This window comes from Peromyscus californicus, unplaced genomic scaffold, assembly GCF_007827085.1.
Source record: "Peromyscus californicus insignis strain IS unplaced genomic scaffold, ASM782708v3 Scaffold_6__1_contigs__length_162567912, whole genome shotgun sequence".
NCBI lineage: Eukaryota > Metazoa > Chordata > Mammalia > Rodentia > Cricetidae > Peromyscus > Peromyscus californicus.
The window spans coordinates 92,160,715-92,180,361 of record NW_026294584.1 but is presented as its reverse complement, the minus strand read 5'-3'; the positions used below and the strand labels follow the sequence as shown (position 1 = coordinate 92,180,361).

The window sequence follows — 19,647 nt, the reverse complement described above, 5'->3', positions numbered from 1 at the left end:
GATTCCTTGGGAGAGCTGCCCCTTCATATAAACTGAATTCACTATAGTTTCTCACAGTGGGAGGGGTGGTATCTCTCTGACTTATCTCTTAGAGGGGAAGTAATTCCATCACTGGTACTCAGCCCTCACCACTGGGTAACCCCCTAAAGTCCTTAGTTCTTAATGTTGGGACTCAGACAATTTGATGACTTCATACAAGCCTGGAGGTACAGGCCTATAGTCCCACTTCTTAGGAGGCTAAGGCAAGAAGGTCCTGAGTTCTAAATGTACCTTGGACACAATGTAAGTTCTTCAAGACCCTCAGGAACAACTTAGTGAAACATTTTATCAAAATTGAGAACTGAAAGTAAAAGTCTTTGTGAATATAGTTAGAAATGAGCACTTGCTGAGCAAGAGGTTATGCCCTAGGTTCAGTCTTTAGTACCACGAATAAATTAAAATTAAAAATATAAAATGTCCTTAAACTGTTTTGCATATCCACTTTCTACAGCTTCTATTCAACCTTATTGTTTATTTGTTTGTTTGTTTGTTTTGTGTGTGTGTGTGTGTGTGTGTGTGTGTGTGTGTGTGTGTGTGTGTGGTGTGTGCGCACGCGCACATATGCCAAGGTAAACTTGTGGGGATCTGAGCATAATTTGCAGAAGTCACTTCTCTCCTTCCATCTTGTGGGTTTCCGGTATTGAACTAAGGCCATTGGGCTTCGTGGCAAGTAATTTAAGCAGGCTGCTACATCTCACTGACCCTACTTAGCTTTAAATGTAAATTAGAGCATCACAATAATGAACTGCTTAAATTTATGCTTGAAATTTCAATACACTGAGGCATGGGCATTCAGTCACTATAGTTACAGTTGCGTGTGTGCCTGTGTATAATTTTCAGCTTGAAGTTATTTTCATTTTTCTTTAGAGCACTGAACTTTTGAGAATTTCCTTAGAATTGTGAAAATTGTAAAAATACTCATAAGACATAATTACAGTCTAACATTGGACAAGGAAATGAAACGGGCCACTTGCTCTACTGTGAGAGTGTGTGTCTCTGTACAGCAATAGTCGGCTTCCCTCCTGCGTTCTTGTCTCCTACTGTACTCACTGAAATGAGAATAGTGCTTGCCTTGACTATAATCTGATGAAACACCACAGACTGAATTATATTTCATTCAAGGGAACTCTGTCATCTTTTCCCCTGAATCCCATTTTCTCTGTGACTATACCTTCCATATGACATGACTTCAGAAGATGGACCAAGTGGCTTGGCTTATCCTACATTGTTTTTTAAATCATTCCTCAAAAGAAGATGGTCAAGTATTCATGCATCTAAAGCTTCAGCTCTTTTTAGGGAGAGATAATATTTCTAGGTCAGATTGATTTTTTTGTTGGCTGTCATGACTCCTCAACCTCATTTTTATTTTATATGGACATATATATGCCTGAGTGCATATATGTGCACCATGAGTATTCAGGTGCCTGCAAAGGCCAGAAGAGGATGTTGGATTCCCTGGAATTGGTGTTACTGATGGTTGTGACCCACTTCATATAGATTCTCTGAACAGAATCTGGGTTCCCTTCAAGAACAGCAAGCACTCTTAACTGCTGAGTCATCTCTCCAGCTCCTGTCATGACAACTCTTAAAAGACCCTCCCTGAGCCGGGCGGTGGTGGCGCACGCCTTTAATCCCAGCACTCGGGAGGCAGAGCCAGGCGGATCTCTGTGAGTTTGAGGCCAGCCTGGTCTACAGAGTGAGATCCAGGAAAGGCGCAAAGCTACACAGAGAAACCCTGTCTCAAAAAACCAAAAAAAAAAAAAAAAAAAAAAAAAAAAGACCCTCCCTGGGCAATAAGTTTCACTCCTTGAAACAAAATAAGGGATTACTTTTTTATCAGTAGGTCTCAAAATATGGGGTTCCCCACACAAACCACATTAGCATCCCCTGGGAATTTCTTTGAAACTCAATGTCCTAGGTTTCACCCCAAAGCTACTATCCTAGTTTGGTTTTCTATTTCTGTGATACAACACTGAGCCAAACAATTCTTGGATAGGAAATGATTTATTTGTCTTACAAACCCTAATCCCAGTCCCCCCTTATGGGAAGTCAGAGCAAGAGTTCAAGGTAGGAACCTGGCGGCAGGAGCCCAAGCAGAATCCATGAAGAAAGCTGCATGCTTGCTTGCCAGGGCTTGCTCTGTCTGCTTTCTTACAGAACCACAAACCACCTGCCCAGGGGTTACACTACTCAAGGTGGGCCAGATCCTCCCACATCAACCATCAATCAAGAAAATGCTCCACAAAATGCTTACTGGCCATTCCAATGGAGACAATTCTCCCCTTGAGGCTCTCTACCCCTGTGTGTATTAAGTTAAAAAACTAACCAGTACAGCTACTGAGTCAGGAACTGGGAAGTTTTGCCAAAGCATCTGTGTAATAAAATCTCTGGATGGTGCTCAGGTTTTACAACTACTATTGTAATTATTAGTGATGCCCTTTAAATACCATTTCATGTTATCATTTATGTAGTTGGATCTACAAGGTGAGGACTCCTGGGAACTGTTGAAATAGTTTTCGATTAGTCATTAGATTGTGAATAGCACAAGGTCATATAAATGTGTGTGTGTCCTTTTCACAGAAAATCACATCTTGGAGGATGTGAACAAATGTGTGATTGCCCTCCAAGAGGGGGACGTGGATACCCTGGACCGAACAGCTGGGGCCATACGGGGCCGGGCAGCACGGGTCATTCACATCATCAATGCAGAGATGGAGAACTATGAAGCTGGGGTATATACTGAGAAGGTGCTGGAAGCCACAAAATTGCTTTCAGAAACAGGTAAGTATGGATTCTATAGCTGTTCCAAATGTCAATGCTATGGTTGAATTCAATATCTGTACATACAGTAGCTACATTTTCTTCTACAGTCCTTGAAGCTTCTAATTTTTATGTATCACGGGAGGTCTGGAAAATGTGAATGTTCTTGTTTCTTGAGTTTGGGTTTAAATAACAGGAGAAAAATAATTTTATTACATTCCATATATATATATCACTGTCATTTTCAAGTATAGTATTGTTTGATCTTCACAAGAATTTTAAGAAATAAGCAGAGAAATTTTGATTTTTTTCCAAATTACAGATGAGAAGTTTGAACCTGATAAGGGACAGGAATATGGTCTCAAAGCTAGACAAAAGTTTAGATCTGGTTGGAGGTTGGTTTAAGTGTGAATTTATAAGCATCTCTTCATCAGTTTCTAGAGAGAATTGAACCTGAAGAATGTGGGATAACAAAAGGGAATCACAGAGGCTCTACAAGTGGTCCTCAATCTTCGTAATGCTGCAACCCTTTAATATAGTTCCTCGTGCTGTGGTGATCCCCAACCATAAAATTCTTTCATTTCTACTTCATAACTGTAATTTTGCTACTGTTATGAATCATAATGTAAATATCTGATATGCAGGATAGCTGATCCGTGACCTCCAAAGTGTCATAACCCACAGGTTGAGAACTGCTGCTCTGGGAGCCTGGATGTGACATACTCAGAGAAACCTGCCAGTGCTACTGAAAGGGATTAGACTTTAATGTCTACCCGGGCTTGAATGTGCTCATTCAGGTTTTGTTCTATCCACTGGGGACTTGTTGCTCATGTGATGTGGCTTGTGCACCTGGGTCCTAGAAACCTGACTGGGAGTGGCAGAAGATCAAGAATATCATATACAGCATGAATGGGGAGGCAGGTTTGTTAGGTTGTGTTGTAGAGGTGTCTCTGTAGGGGGTCATGATCATGTAATCATCTCTGCTTGAAGCTGCAGTTGCTACTTTTCGAATATGCTGTTTTTACCTAAAGGTCAACCATTTATCAACATCCATACTCAGTACAGGGAAAGGTCTTGCCATTACACTGAGCTTAACTTTAGAAGGTCTCACCATTCCCCTGAGTCTGAGGCAGGGGTGACATGGCCATGCTCATGTCAATAATCCATTTTGGCTTAGTACTTCATCCACTCTCCACAAGAAGGAGCAATTACTTCTAGAGTCTTGTAGCTCTCTGGTCTATCACTGAGTTAACGAGACATTCTATAACTTTGAAGAATGTATCAAAGAATATGTGTGTGTGTGTGTGTGTGTGAGAGAGAGAGAGAGAGAGAGAGAGAGAGAGAGAGAGAGAGAGAGAGAGAGAGAGAGAAAGAGAATCTTTGTTATTGATTAATGTCAGATGTCAGACACTTAAGTACCTCATCCCTTGTATTTTTGTTTGTATGTTGAGGGGTTGGAATGTCCAGGAAATGAGAGAAAACTAGAGGAAAGAAAAAAGAGAATTTTTTGCTTTGTATGGAGCTAAGAATGAGTACTGAATTGGGTCAGATGTATCCACACAATAATCTTCCTCTTCCAACCCCAATGATAGCCCTACCTGGGAGTTTACATATAGACTTTGGACACGATCAGGTATTTAAAATAGATATGTCTGAAGGGTGACACAGTCCTGTGTTCCAAAGTGGTGAATGACGTCAGTAGAAATCTGTTTTCTTTTGCATAGAAAAACATTATTATATAATCCTTGTTAGCCTAGAAGCATCAAGAAAAACAAACAAACAAACAAAAAACCCACAAACAACTTCATTCTCTTACATTTTGTGGACTTTGTCTTGACCCAGCTGTTTGTTTCTCTAGCTGTGCAGAAGCTTTTTTAGATTCATGAAGTTCCACTTGTCAATTATTAGCCTTAATTCTAAGTCTGAGATGGGCAGAGCACATTGGGGCTGAAGAAAGGATATGTGGGTGGGTTATGTCTGGAGGTTGGAAATGGCTTGGGTGGAATGAAGTCAGGTAAATGAAGTGCACTGGGCTAGTGTGCTTGTTGTGCCTTCTGGTCCAAGCCTAGAAAGTGGGAATAGATATAGCTGATTGGGAAGGTTGGATGTGGTATGGGAGGGGACCTGTGAATTGAGGGATAGGTAGGAAGAACTCTGGCAGAAGCCTAGAGATAGGTTGTAGTTCAGCCAGGCAAGGATGCCATGCTAGGCTGAAGCACTGGATGTGGGGCCATTTCTCAGTCTCTTGGGTTGGGGAGAAGGTGTGAATGGGAAGGATCAAGGAGATGTTCTAAGATAGACCCTGGAGAAGGGTGTGGGGGATCCAGCTGGGTGAAGATATTGAATACTGCACAGAAGGGGTCAGTGGACGGTGGCAGTTCAGGCAGGTCCTGGTGGAAGTCAGTCTTTTTTTTTTTTTAAGTTCTCTGAGAGTTATATATGGTGTGTTTTGAAAATATCTACCACCCAAGTCTTCCAAGATTTACCCCCCTTACCTACCCAACTTTGCGTCCAAAAAACAAGCAAACAAAAGAGGAACACGTAAATTTCTCCTGCCCAAATATTCTTGGATGTGTGGTCTTCCAATGGAACTTACTAGGGCTGTCCTCTTAGAGAAAACTGTCTCTCCCTCTTCCAGCAACTAACATTTACCAATAGCTTCACAACTAGGGTTGGAAGTTCATGTCCATCTCCCCTCTCCATGTTGAGATTTGGTTTGGCTTAGACTTGCACACGTTGTCAAAACTGCTGTGAGTTCATGTTTGCAGTTGCCCTGTTGTGTTCAGAAAATGACGCTTCTTACAGTTTTCACCCTCTCTGGCTCATACACCCTCTTTCTGGCCCCTTATGTTTTGTTTAGATTTGACTACTTTTCTTTATGAGGTTATTGGAGTTCATCCTGAGGGGCCATTTGTTTTGTGAAGAGCATAAAGGGGTAGTAAGGTGACACTGAGGTGAATAGAGTGGGGAGGTGGCACTGACCAGTGAAGACAGGGAGAGGTTCAAGGCTGGGGAGATGGCTATGAAGAAAGTGCCATTTAAGAATTTAGAACTGAACTTCCATCCTCAGCACTCATGTAAAAATTTTGATTACAGTAGTGTACATTTGTAATCCCAGCTCCAAGGGAGTAGAGATAGGAGGATCACTGCGCTCAGTGGTCAGCCAATCTGGTCTAACTGGTGACCCTGAGACATACTGTCCAGCCAGCATAGTCTAACTGATGAGATCCAGGTTCAGTTAGAGACGCTATTTCCAAAAAAACAAGATACATAGTGATCGAGGAAGACACCTGACATCAACTTCTGGTCTCCACGCACACTACATAAGCATACACACATGTACAAACACACACACACACACACACACACACACACACACACACACACACACACAGGAACCAAACTGTCATGTGCAGTTTTATGCTTTGTTTGTTGTCTTGACACATCTACCTGTTCCGGCTAGGATTAGTTATTTGGTGTGTTTTTGTTAGATTTGTGACCCTTAGTTAGAAGACCTTATGTAGCGATACTCTTTCGGCCTGAACAAATAATTCTGTCTTCGGGATTGGTGGCAGAAACCTCTGTGCATCATAGAGTGGTCAACAGCATCCCTGGAAGCCACCCTCTAGATTCTGAGAGCATCACATCCCCCTACCACCTCAAATTCTGATAGACAAAATGTCTGTAGACATTGCCAGGTATCCTGTGGTGGGGCTAGATTAGGCAAAACAATATTAATCATGAGCCACTACCCCAAGGTAGAGAATTATTCCTTAACAGGGACAGATATGAGCGGGTTAAAATGAAATTTCTCCCTGTAGGCACAGGGTATGAGGAGTGTTGTGATACGGGGTATGTGAGAAAAAAGGTTTTATTAAAGGATAGAGTTTTGAGAAGATCTTGACCAAACCAGATATGGCTAGATGAAGTGTTCACCAATGTGGACCAGTCAATTTATACATATGAATGGATGTGGGGGCACTTGGGTGTAGGGAGACTCCCCCCACTGTGCTACCTGACTGCTTTCACTGAGTGCCTCAGAAATTGAGAGGTACCCCACAAGTGACAGAACCATCTGCAGTTTATTTTCTGTGAATTATTTCCCTTCCTCAGCAATGCCAGTGTTTCAGCTTAGGAGTAATTTCTGTGTTGTTATGAACACTGAGTTAAATTTAAGAAAATAATTTTGTGGATTACTAGTATGATAAAATTGTAGCGCTTCATTACATCCAAATTTACCTATTTCTGATGAAACTAATCTAGGTTGATGAAAACACAATAAAATAGACCTGCAGCAGGCCCATTAAATACTTACATGGCATATTTCCTGGGCCGTTCAATAAAACCTGAATTATAACAAATTGCCAACAGCTTGGTAGTGAGTGCATGCTTGGCCAGACTCATCTCCTGAGTTCTGATTTCCACAGGCAGGTTGCTACAGGACACACAGGGGCCAGAAGTGCCCCAGTGGTAGCGTATTTAGTTATGAGCAGAGTAACTCCTTCCACACTGATCAGATTATATTAAAATTTGTGAAACTGATAGATGATACAAGTTTATAAGAACGTGTAGGGAACATGTATGTGATGGAGTTAACATAGCTTTGGATGTCTGACAGATGTTTCTTGTTTAGAGGCGGTATGAGACAGACAGACAGAGACACAGGCACAGAGGGACACACAGACAGAAACAGACACAGAAACACACAGAGAGAGGCACAGAGACACAGAGACAGAAAGACAGAGGAGATTGATTGAGAGATTTTTGTTTTCATTTTAGGTGTCCAGTCCAGGGCCATGTGCACAATGACAAGTGCCGTATGGCTGGTCTATTTCTGTTTCTCCAATCCCCACAGACAGTAAATGATAACTCCATCTTACTAATCATGTTGGATGAAGAGATTAAAATTCTATTATTTTGAAGGATATGTGGGTTAGAGTGATAGCATGATATAATACCATGACTTATAACTAAAGTTAAATAGTAGAAGGAGGAAATAAGAAGAGGAAGAGGATGAAGAGGAGGATGCAAGAGAAGGTAGTGGGGGTAAATATGGTCAAAGCACAGTATGGGAGTGTATGAAAATGCTATGATACCCAATATTATGTATTAATAATTCTTAACTTTAACAATATGTAAGTTTCTGGCACAATACTATATGCTTTCCATAAAAAAATGTAAAAGGCCCAGCAAATAGCACCCAAACTAGAAATCATATTGAAGAATCTATTATTCATTTGGACCATTTAATGCAGTAGAATAGATTCAGTGTGGGACTCATAAAAAGTCAAGCACCTGGCTGCTGCCCACTGACTTCAACTCTAAACAAATCTATTAATGTCCCCCAGGACTGAATTTTCTGTGTTGTCTAATGTTTTATCATTTGGGTATGGTTAATATTACTTAGCTTGGAAAAAGTTCAGTGTTGTCCATGCCTTCTGAATGCAATCACCTGGAACAATCCCTAATAAATCTTCTGTTTAAACCTTCTGTCCCTTCTGGATGAGAGTCTCTTCATTCTCCCAGCAAAACACATCCACACATCTCCCACTATTGTCCCTGTAATGTTCTGTATTTCATCCTCCTCCTCAACATCTGCTTATTGAACATATCCTTTAATATCTAACTTTAGTCTCAGCTAGATATAACAGAGAACTTCACCAGTGAGTGCCCTCCCATTAAGTGTGTGCTCTTCAGGGTACAGGGCACACTTAGACCACATTCAGTTCTGAGAAGCAGGTCCTTCTATGTGTATCCACTGCTTGTGATGGACTTATCACATAACTACTAGTCTTTATCTATATCTATATATCTATATAATCTATGTATGAATGTAAATACATATATGACTGTAAGTATGCATACAAATGCATTATATAAGTATACACACATTTATTATTAGGATGTTGAAATTCTTTTGTGTGGAAGAGAATATAGTCTACTGGCATCCCCATTCTCACAGCTCCAAATTTCCAGATGTAGACTTTGTTTCCTTTCAGTTTCTACATATCAATGGAAAGTAATCTTATTGGCATTTTACACACATTTAGTGGGATTATGTTTTATGATTGGACTGAATTGGGTGACCTGCCTTATCCCTGTAGCTGGATTTTAGCAGGAGGAAGCACAGAAACAAGTCAATTTCAGAATAAGTTGGAAAGGGTAGCTTATTGGAAAGGAAGAAATAAGAGAGAAGACCATTAAAATGTAAGTCAGTTCTCCAGAGGTGACCTTGAAATTAGGTTATGAAAGTAATGGATTTCAACAGAAGCTTTATGACTGAGATTGCTCAGCCCAGACATCCTAATATATTTTAAACATGTTTTAATGTAACCCTTACTATTGGTGTAAAGCATTTTATTCCTTCCTGAAAGGTCAAGACGATGGTGATGTGGAGTAAATGTGTTACTTGAAGGTAGCTTTAGTATTTGTGATGGCGAGACATCAGAAATATGGAAGGAAAAGGAAAGTTTAATCATTTGATAAATTTTAAACAGTCAAAGTGTGGTTTGTCTTGGTACCTTTCCCATATAACAGATACCTTCACATTGTACATATCAAAGAGATTTGATTGATGGGTGTTTTTTGGCTTTTAAAAACATATTTTGTGCATATATGCACATAAGAATGCATACAGCACATTGATATATGTCAGAGGTCTACTTACAGAAGTTGGTTCTCTCTTTCCACCATGTGTGTCCTGGGGTATAATAGTTTCTCTCAACCTAAACACACCTGGGAAGACATAATGTCAATTGAGGAATTACTTCCACAACTTTTGCCTGTTGGCATATTTGTGGGGGCATTTTCTTGATAGTTGATTGACGTTAAAGGGCCCAACCCGTGGTGGGCAGTACTATTCTTGTGCAGGTGAGCAAGGGTATTTTAAAAAGCTAGCTGAGCAGGCTAGGAGAAGCAAACCAGTAAGAGCTCTTCTCCCATGGTCTCAACTCGAGGTCTTGCCTTCATTTCCCTCGATGGCGAACTATAAAATGTAAGCTAAAACAAACGCCTTTCTCCTTAAGTTGCTTTTGGTCATAGTTTTTATCCCAACAACACGAAATCAAACTAGAATATAGGGCTGAACTCAGGTTGTCAGGATTGGTGGCAATGACCTGCTAACTGCTCTGTTGTTTGTTAATCTAAAAATTTATATTTATTACTTTATCTTGAAAATAAATATTGGGTTTCTTTTTATATAAATACTTAATTATATATAATGGTGTGTGTGTGTGTGTGTGTGTGTGTGTGTGTGTGTGTGTATGCCTGAGTGTATGCATATGTGCTATGTGTATGCAGGAACTCACAGAGGCCAGAAAAAGTATTAGATCCCCTGGAACCAGAGTTACAGATGGTTAGCAGCCGTATTGTTGGTTCAGGGAACTGATTCTAGATTCTCTGCAAGAGCAATAAATGCTTTTGACTGCTGTGCCATCTATCCAGCACTGGAATGTGGGATCTCTAATGCAGAGAACAAACTTATTCATGGTACCACCAGCTCTCAGCATTCCATTCTCCCTTTCAGTACAGAAAGTTGAAGGCAAGTGACTTCTGTCTTTAAAGAGGAAAGCTCTACTGAAGGAGAGAAACTATGTCATTAGGAACCGATGAGCTTCTATAGGAGTCTGTTTGCAGAAGCCCACTTTTCTCCTTAAGCTGGGGGAAAAACTTTGACCTTCACTTTCAACAAATTCCCTCCAGGTGAGAGGATTAAGACTCTTCCTGGTAGAATTCTTTAGTTTAACACGGAATTTCCTCTTTGAAGTATTTTTAATGTGTATCTCTTGAAAAAATAGAGTCCTATACCTCTGTCCAGGTTATTTCAGTATTTGAGGGAATGCTGTCAAGTTACTCTTTGAGCCCGGTTACAGATAATTTTTGCCTAGAAATACCTAAACATGTGCCATAACATGCAAACATTTTTCTCTATACTGGTTTGGTCATTAACTTTAATTTCTGCTATGATTCTTAAACACCCATCTCACTCAGCACAGGGGTGGAAGAAAATATAACTTAAGAAGGAAAAGTACAATACATAAACATAACCTCATAACAAGGTCCTGGGCATGGACACTGAGATAGAGTAATGTGGACCAGGAAGGCTCATACAGTTTTGTGTTCCTGTGTTAATCATTCAGAGCTGGCTTTACTGGTACTTATGAACTAAAGAAAGACCAAAAGGCAAGGTGTTCATCTCTAGATCTGCATGAACCACAGTGTGGACTCAGAACCCTGGGGCTACAGGTCACGCTGCTCTTGTCACCTCCAGGGTGTATCCATGACCAAGGTCGGTGATGGTGGCAGTGAAGAAGAGGGCCCTGAGAATGTTATCAAACACAGGATTTGGTGGCCCAGATGTATTTATTTCATTGACTGAGGCAGTGCTATAATCACATCACCCATACTCCCTCAAGAGGGAGGACACTGCGGCAGTAACAGGTACTTGAAGGAGAGAGGAAGAAAATCATGCTGAGAGTCACTCATTGAGAGGCACTGCATGGCTGGAGACCTTGAGAAATAGTTTTGACTAGGAAAGCTGGGAAGCTGTAAGTGTACCCGGAGGGCCTGAGATAGTTCATGTGCATAGGAGCCAGGAAAATGCTATTTGTTATGCTCAAATAACATCCCTGCCTGATTTGCCTTTCTATTTCCCATACCATCTTATGTTGGTGTTGTTTTACTTGCCTGTGAGTTCTAACCCTCTAACCACATTGTCCAATACTCTTTCTGCTTGTCCCTCTAATGATAACCATGATCGATCATTTATTTGGCTCCTTTATAATGCCTAGCAGCTTCATTTACCCATTTGTTTATTTCTACCTTAAAGTATATACTTGTTTTTCCTGTTATCTCTCTGTCCTCTGCACAGCTTTTTACCTGTGTACATAGATTGATTTTAATCAAATTTTAACCCATTGAGATCTAAAACCATCTGTTCATTTCCTGTCGGTTTGATGGGAGTTGAATCTCAAAATTGTTTATTGATATAAATGAAAACCATAGTAATGTGATGCTTCCTTTGAGAGATTTTTATCTTTTCTTTTAAAATTACATATTTAATGATCAAAATCAGAATCTTTAAAATCATGTGTAAGAAATTCTCATCAAGTATTTCATTGCATCTTAATGCAATCTAAGTATTTAAACCTCACAGATGCCAAATTAAACTGTGTTTATCAAGCTAGGTTTTGACGAACACTGTAAGCTAAATAAGGCTTCGCATTCAACTCTTTATTCATTCCTCAAGGTTCAGAATTAAATGTGCCATCCTTCCTCCTGGAGTTGTAAACCATTTGTGATTATTTTTGAAATGCTTATTTTAAACTATACGAAAACCTTCCAAGCAAGCAGTTTCTTTCCTTGGGGAAAGGAATTTGTGTCTAGACAAGAGCAGATGGATGCGCCCCGATTCTCTCAGGGTAGTCGTCGTGAATGGAATTTAGAATTACTTTTTTTGTGTGTGGTTTCCTTCTTCTAGGCAGTCCTTTTTCATCTTTTATCAAACAATCCAGCTCATGGGTTATGTATGGCCTTCTGGAACTCGGATTTGGTTTTGATGTTTGAAATGTACATTATAATTTTCTAAACATGAATGTATGAAAATGGCAGTCGTTAGGAACTCCCACTGAGAGCACAGATGACTGACACGGATGAAAGAAAGCCCAAGGAGGACTGCTGGGAAAGAAGACAGCATGGAAGAAGGATGGCATGAAAGGAGGACTGCACGGAAGGAGGACTGCACGGAGGGAGGACGGCACGGAAGGACAACTGCATGGAAAAAGGACGCATGGAAGGAGGACGGCACCGAAGGAGGACGGCACCGAAGGAGGACTGCATGGAACGAGTACGGCATGGAAGGAGGACAGCACGGAAGGAGGACTGCACAGAAGGAGGACGACACAGAAGGAGGACTGCACGGAAAGAGGACGGCACGGAAGGAGGACGGCATGGAAGGAGGAAGGCATGGAAGGAGGACTGCACGGAAAGAGGACGGCACGGAAGGAGGATGGCATGGAAGGAGGATGGCATGGAAGGAGGACAGCACGGAAGGAGGACTGCACAGAAGGAGGTCGACACAGAAGGAGGACTGCACGGAAAGAGGACGGCACGGAAGGAGGATGGCATGGAAGGAGGATGGCATGGAAGGAGGAAGGCATGGAAGGAGGATGGCATGGAAGGAGGATGGCATGGAAGGAGGAAGGCATGGAAGGAGGATGGCATAGAAGGAGAACTGCATGGAAAGAGGACGGCACGGAAGGAGGATGAAATGGAAGGAGGAGTGCATGGAAGGAGGACTGGCTTGACTGGTGACTGTGGTTATCTGGAGAGGCAGAAATTGTTGATGAGGGAATAAGCAATAAACTCAAGTGGGTCACTTTGCCCCTGTTCTTGAAATCTGACACTAGGTGTCTTCCAGAGAGAGAGTGAGAGAGAGAGAGAGAGAGAGAGAGAGAGAGAGAGAGAGAGAGAGAGAGAGAGGTCATGCCATAGTCACACCTAGAGTGCCGTTAGTATTAACAGAGGAAGTCTGTTATTTATTTGCTTATTTATTTATTTATTTATTTATTTATTTATTTATTTATTTATTTATTTATTTACTTATTTATTTATTTTCATTTTGAGACAAGGTTTTGCTGTGTAACCCTGGCTGACCTGAAACTCCTCTATGTAGATTAGAGTGGCCTTGAACTCAGAGATTCACCTGCCTCTGCTTCTGGAGTGCCAGGATTAAAGGTGTGTATCACACCTATCAGGGAAGTATTCAGTTTAGACAAAGTACTTCAGTTGAATTACTACATTGCCTCTACATTTAAAAATAATCAAAAATTAAATTCTATCAGTTAGAACATAGAATATGATTGAAGCACTATAAGTTGGACATAGGAAGGAAATAGTTTTACCAGAGTCTCAGATAGAATGGGAAAGTTTTCTTGGAAATGTCATTTCATTTTGGTTGGAGAAACTGAATGCCCTTTTTGTGTTTTGTAAGCCACCATCTTTTTTCAAAAGTAAACACTGAAACGTTCTTTCTCTCATGCTTCTGATGAGTCCAGAACCAAACATAATATTTAGTATGGTCCTTGGCAATCAAGATAAGAAGGAAAGCTAAGATGGAATGATTGTATGGAGTTAGAGGTAGATTTATAAGAAACTCCTTATTAAAAGTGAGTATCCACAGGATGACTCTGGTCTGAGAGAAGAGAGAGGAGCATAAGTGAACCAGCTAACTTGGCAAGATAAATTATGCCATCTCTTAATTTTCAGATTCCTCATTCACTGTTTGCTCTTGACAGTTCACATCATCATCATCCACCAAGGCAGCTTTTGTGGTGGTAACTCCTATGCAGAAGGTGCTGAGTGTAGAAGCCTTCATTCAGCAAAATCAAAAGGCATGTGGTTGTGTAGACCCATGCAGGATTACAGAGTGAAGGCAACTATGAGAACCATTCACTGTGAATCATTACTGTGCCAAATACATGGACATTACCTCACATGCATCCTACTTTTGGCAAGCCACCCAATGGCTGATCTGTACTGATAGTTTTGACATTATTTTACAAGCTGGTCTTGAACTCCTAGGATCAATTGATCCTTCTGCTTCAGTCTTCCAAATAGCTTGGACTATAGGTGTGGCCCCACCATGCTCCTCCTGTCTTCTTTTGAATGTATTTCTAAACGTGACACAAACTCAGAAAGGCAGCTATCATTATCCCAGTTATTAAAAAAATTACTTCATTTTTATATGTGGTGTGTGTGTGTGTGTGTGTGTGTGTGTGTGTGTGTGTGTGTGTGTGTTCCACATGTGTGCATATTTCTAGAGAGACAAGAAGAGATCATCAGATATCCTGGAGCTGGAGTTACAGGTGATTGTGAGCTACCTGCTATGGATGCTGGGAATAGGAAGTTCTCATAACTGCTGAGCCATCCCACAAGCTTCCATTATTCCAGTTTGGCACCAACTAAAGTCCAGGTTAGTTCAGGATCACAAATCAGGGTTACTTAGGGAAAACTGCCGGGAAGAGACAAATAAACCAGGAGTCTAGATTAAGTGTAGCTGCCACAATTGACAAAAACTGTAGTGTGTCCAGCTGATTGCTATTTACTAATAAATTTCCTTTGGGCAAAGCCTATGATACTGGGTAGCTATTTCTGTGAAATATATCACCCCAAATTTAGCAGCTTTGGTGCTATGATCACAATGTCACAGTATCTGTAAATCAGGGATTTGCAGTAGCTTTGTTTGGGGGACAGCCCTCCAGAATCTCTCAGAAGCCTGAAGTCAAGGCCATTTCTGTGTCAGCTTATGAATTGACAAGTACAAGATACACACATATGCTATGGGAAGAGCCAAGTTCTTATTTCCCTTGGGCCACCATTCCTTTGCACCTGTTAACCACAGACTTCTCTGAGTCCCTTGCCACTGAAGACTTTTCCATATTGGCTCATGTCTTAGTTAGGATTTCTTTTGTGATAAATCATCATGACCCAAAGCAATCTAGGGTGAAAAGGATTTATTTTATCTTACACTTCCAGAACACAGTCTATCACAGAAGGGAGTCAAGGCAGAAATATGGAGGAAGAAACTGAAGCAGAAGCCATGAAAGAAAAGTACTTACTAACTTGTTCCTAATAGCTTTCAAGTCTGCTCTCATACTACTCAGGACTACCTGCCCAAGGTGACACCACTCTGAATTGGTTGGGCCCTCATCTATGAGTGAGCAATCAAGAAAATGCCCTACAGACTTGCCTATGGGCAATCTGGTAGGGATATTTTCTCATTTAAGTTTCCTCTTCCAGATAACTCTATCTTGTATCAGTTGACAAAAATCTACACAGCCAGGACAGCTCACCAGACAGCAACTGACTTTATTCAGAGAAATCACCCTAATGAGCAAGAAAGGGGAACAGGATGGAAATGCATTTCTTTGTTTAACTTTGTCTCAGAAGTTCTGTGTGAGCTCCTTTCTTGGATTCTGTTGGTTAAAGAAGTGTTAGCGGTTCTAGCCCATGGTCCCAGTTTGAGACACAGAAACATTAATAGTAAGAGGGGATGTCAAGGGCCAGACCATCTTAGATCCTGTCTCACCACATATACATATTGTTAATTGCATATGGGTAGGAGATGCGTTGATGAGTAATATGATTGAGATATAATGAGATGTATGGAAAATATCCCATAACATGGACTGTATAGCAACACATTCAGTTTCAGGCACAAGGGCCCTATTTCTTTGTGTAATGATTTCCAAAGCAAAAATGATGCATCAACTCAAGACAAAGCCAGGTGGTTTGTAGTCAGAAGAGAATGAAAAACTGGCAAAACTAGATAGTAAGTAAGAAAGGTTAAGATTGGCTTAAGGTGATTGGAAAAGAGGTTTTCAGTTGAAGAAGACAGGCAGACTATTCACAGAAATCAAACTTGCTTGCAATTAAAATGTCATAGTGTCTTGTGGAATATTATTTTAAGATGTATTATATTTGTTTATGCTGTAGAACATTTGTTTAATGATGCAAAGATATATGGTATTCTTTTATGTTGCATTTGTTTAACTCCATAAAGCTGTGTCATTTTGCTTAAGATTCCTGATTGGTCTAATAAAGAGCTGGACATCCAATAGCAAGGCAGGAGAAAGGATAGGAGGGCTGGCAGACAGAGAGAATAAATAGGAGAAATCTGGGAAGGAGGAGCAAGAACAAGGAGAGGAGGATACTAGGGGTTGGCCACCCAGCCACCTAGCCATCCACAGAGTAAGTGTGAAAGCAAGGTATGCAGAAATAGAGAAAGATAAATGTCCAGAGACAAAAGATTAATGGGATAATTTAAATTAAGAAAAGCTTGCTAGAAACAAGCCAAGCTAAGACCTGGCATTCATAAGAAATAATAAGTCTCCATGTTTGATTATTTGGGAGCTGGGTGGTGGGCCCCTCAAAGAGCTAAAGAAAGAAAGAGTAAAAGCAACCTACAACAATAATGTGTATGTCAAAGGGGGAAATTTCGAATACCATGTTAGTAAAAATTCCATTTTCCTTGCTGTAGAGATTACGTATTAATTATACCGTATCACAGGAGAGTCTGCATAGCCAATCATCATAAAGGCATAACTGATTGTGCAAAATCATACATAGAAGTCAAAGGTCTAAAACCGGCAAGAACTTAGAGTCTTCAAGTATTTCAGCACTCCAAGAGTCCATCTATAGAGATAGATCTATACTCAGTGGAGCTCATGGGTCCATAAGTACATGTAGAAATGAAATAATATTCACAAGGAAGGTTTATAAAGCTTGTCATTTTGACTGATTATAATCATGAGTAGGTGAAACTCCAGTGTCAACATTCCTAAAAGAATTTTAAACTCATGATTTTGAAAATTATCTTCATAGACTGAGGTTGAGGCTTCCACTCAAAGCCCTCTAATGATACAGGGTTATGAAGATCTTTATTAAAGAAACTAATTTCAGGTAGTAACCAGCTAGCAAGAGTTTTCTATTACTTTTGACTAGAGCTAAGGATATTTATCAACAGGCCACAGCTTTGGTTTGGGTTCATACTTCTACACAGGTGATGACTTTGAACTTGAGACTCAAATCATTTCCTCACCACATGCTTCTCAGATATGCAGCACCATCAAGGATAAACCCTGGGAATACCAGGCACAGTTTCCTTCAGGCAAAGTTACACCTTTAGTGTTTTTAGCCTTGCCTAGCATGTAATTATGGATGATTTGGATTTTCCCTTGGCATTATCTGCTAGAAACTGTTTTGGAGAATGGATGCTTTATCCCCATGAATGTTATCAAACAGTTCTGTGTTGGAGGAAATGCACAATGGCTCCAAAGAGTCTTCTCAAATTAATACTTTGCAGCCTCATTTACTCTAGTAATGCCTAATACTTCAGATATTTCCAACTCTGAAGACTGTTAGTATCTGTGGTCAGGGAGTATATTGTACTATGCAGTGGAAAGAATCATAGTTACATCCTGATCCAAATACACTGTTTTCTAGGTTCACACAAATGCTGTTACATTCTTGGTTTCATATTAACATTTAGCAAGCTGGAAGTTTTTCTAGAAGAGCTTTTTGGTCCACTTTCTCTATATTTTATAATAAAATTTGTCCAAATGAAGCAGTCCCAGGGTGTGGCTTGATATCATCACCATCACAGATGACCCTTCTGTATATAGATTTGCCTGTTTGGTCTTAGTGAATTAGTCAAGGTCAGAATTGGGAGTTTTTCTCCTTGTCATTGATGAAACTTCTCTCAAGGAAACTTACTCCTGAAAGAACTCCAAGCTCAGCTTTCTGAAAGGGTCCCACACCCAACCAGGGCAACCACTACTACATTGTCTAATGGCTCTGAAAATCTTTGATGAGATTCTGAATCAATATGGAATGATGAGCATTGCAAATGAATGGGAACCATGAGACACCTTGTTTTTGTCTTAGAGATAGTCAAGGACAAATGAATTCTTTCCTCTGCCTCTTGCTTAATGGTTCTCTTTCTTCCCTTTCTGATAAGTAAGTTCTCCATGATTCAAAAGTATGACAGAGGCTTAAGATGAAAAAAAAATGGGGAGAGGATTCAGGCAAACTAATGGACATAAAGAATCATCAGGGACCAATCTCTTTTCAGTGTACCAACAACCATGATAGTGGCTGCAAATGCTTTCAGATGTCCAGGGAATTAAGGAAGGTTTCCGAATGGCAGTTAAACTGGAGAAGGAAAGTTGTGGAGGCATTCACCTAACCATGGAGAAGGAAGAGTGTGTATTTCCATTTGAGAGAATAAATTCTCGGGGACAGTTCATCAGCATGACCTCCTCCCTCTCTACCCTACACACACCATGTCCTATTTGGCAATAGGCATAACTCAGTGTAATTGCAACATTTGGATGTGTGTAAGGCTAGACTATGTGACTGAACCAGAAAAGGAAGTCAACAGTACCCAGGCATCAGATGCTCAGATACATTTGCATTATTGGGGATTACTGGGAAGTCTAAGGCGGGTGCATAGATTTGCTTACTTCCTCAGACACTGGGCAGTCTGGCTGTGCTTCTCCCTTGCACCCAGTTAACCTTGTTCCTTTCCCACATGGCTGTCAGCAGTCTGGTTTGCACTGCAGGACAGCTTGTCATTCCTGTAAACTTAATCACCCTGTGTTCTGAAACTTCACCTCTGGAGCCTCCTGGGAAGATTCATTTCCAAAATCTTCACCCATGGTTTAGATCTCAATCAGCACTAGACTAGTATGACCTTGATTTTTATATGCAATATTAACTTTGATTCCGTTCCTCTTAGAAGGTCATCATTTGGCAGCCCAGTATGCAATGTGCATGCGAAAGTGTAGTTAGAATGTAAGTTTACTTTTAACTTTGATCACCCTTTCAGGGCATAAGCTATTAAGAACAACAGTTCAGCATGCTGCTTAATAATTGCAAAGTGGTGTCTACATTTTTGGGTGCAATTCACAATGAAAAAAAGCTTCTAATTATATAAACCTACATCAGCAACTCTGTTGATATATGAAGTGAGAATCACAAGGGCAGTGTGAAGCCTTGTCCTAATTAGGAAGAAGTGAGGCCAGTATTTGACTCCCCCTGCCCCATCTCAATATTCTGGAGAAAGGACATTTTTTAGACATTATCAAGCATTTGGAAGAATTCATAGTTACACTGAGAACCCCAGGTCCAGCCATAATGGGTCATTGTTCTATTAGACCTTTGCTTTCCTGACTTAGGACTTTATGTAAAGCAGGAGGAAAGCGAGCAGGAGGGAGGAAGAGTGTAAAGAACAGAGCTGTGTTGAAGACAGACAAATAGCAACTGGCCTGGCCCTGAGTGAATAAACTT

General features: G+C 40.6%; 1 protein-coding gene across 2 annotated transcripts in view; it reads left to right on the top strand.

The window, feature by feature from the left end:
• The window catches only part of Ctnna2 (catenin alpha 2), a 1,158,645-nt gene that overhangs the window by 1,062,470 nt on the left and 76,528 nt on the right, over positions 1–19,647 (top strand). For both annotated transcript variants that reach the window (XM_052721879.1, XM_052721880.1), the window contains exon 12: positions 2,620–2,820. In XM_052721879.1, the coding sequence (XP_052577839.1) occupies positions 2,620–2,820 (201 nt within the window). The remainder of the gene's footprint in view (positions 1–2,619; positions 2,821–19,647) is intronic.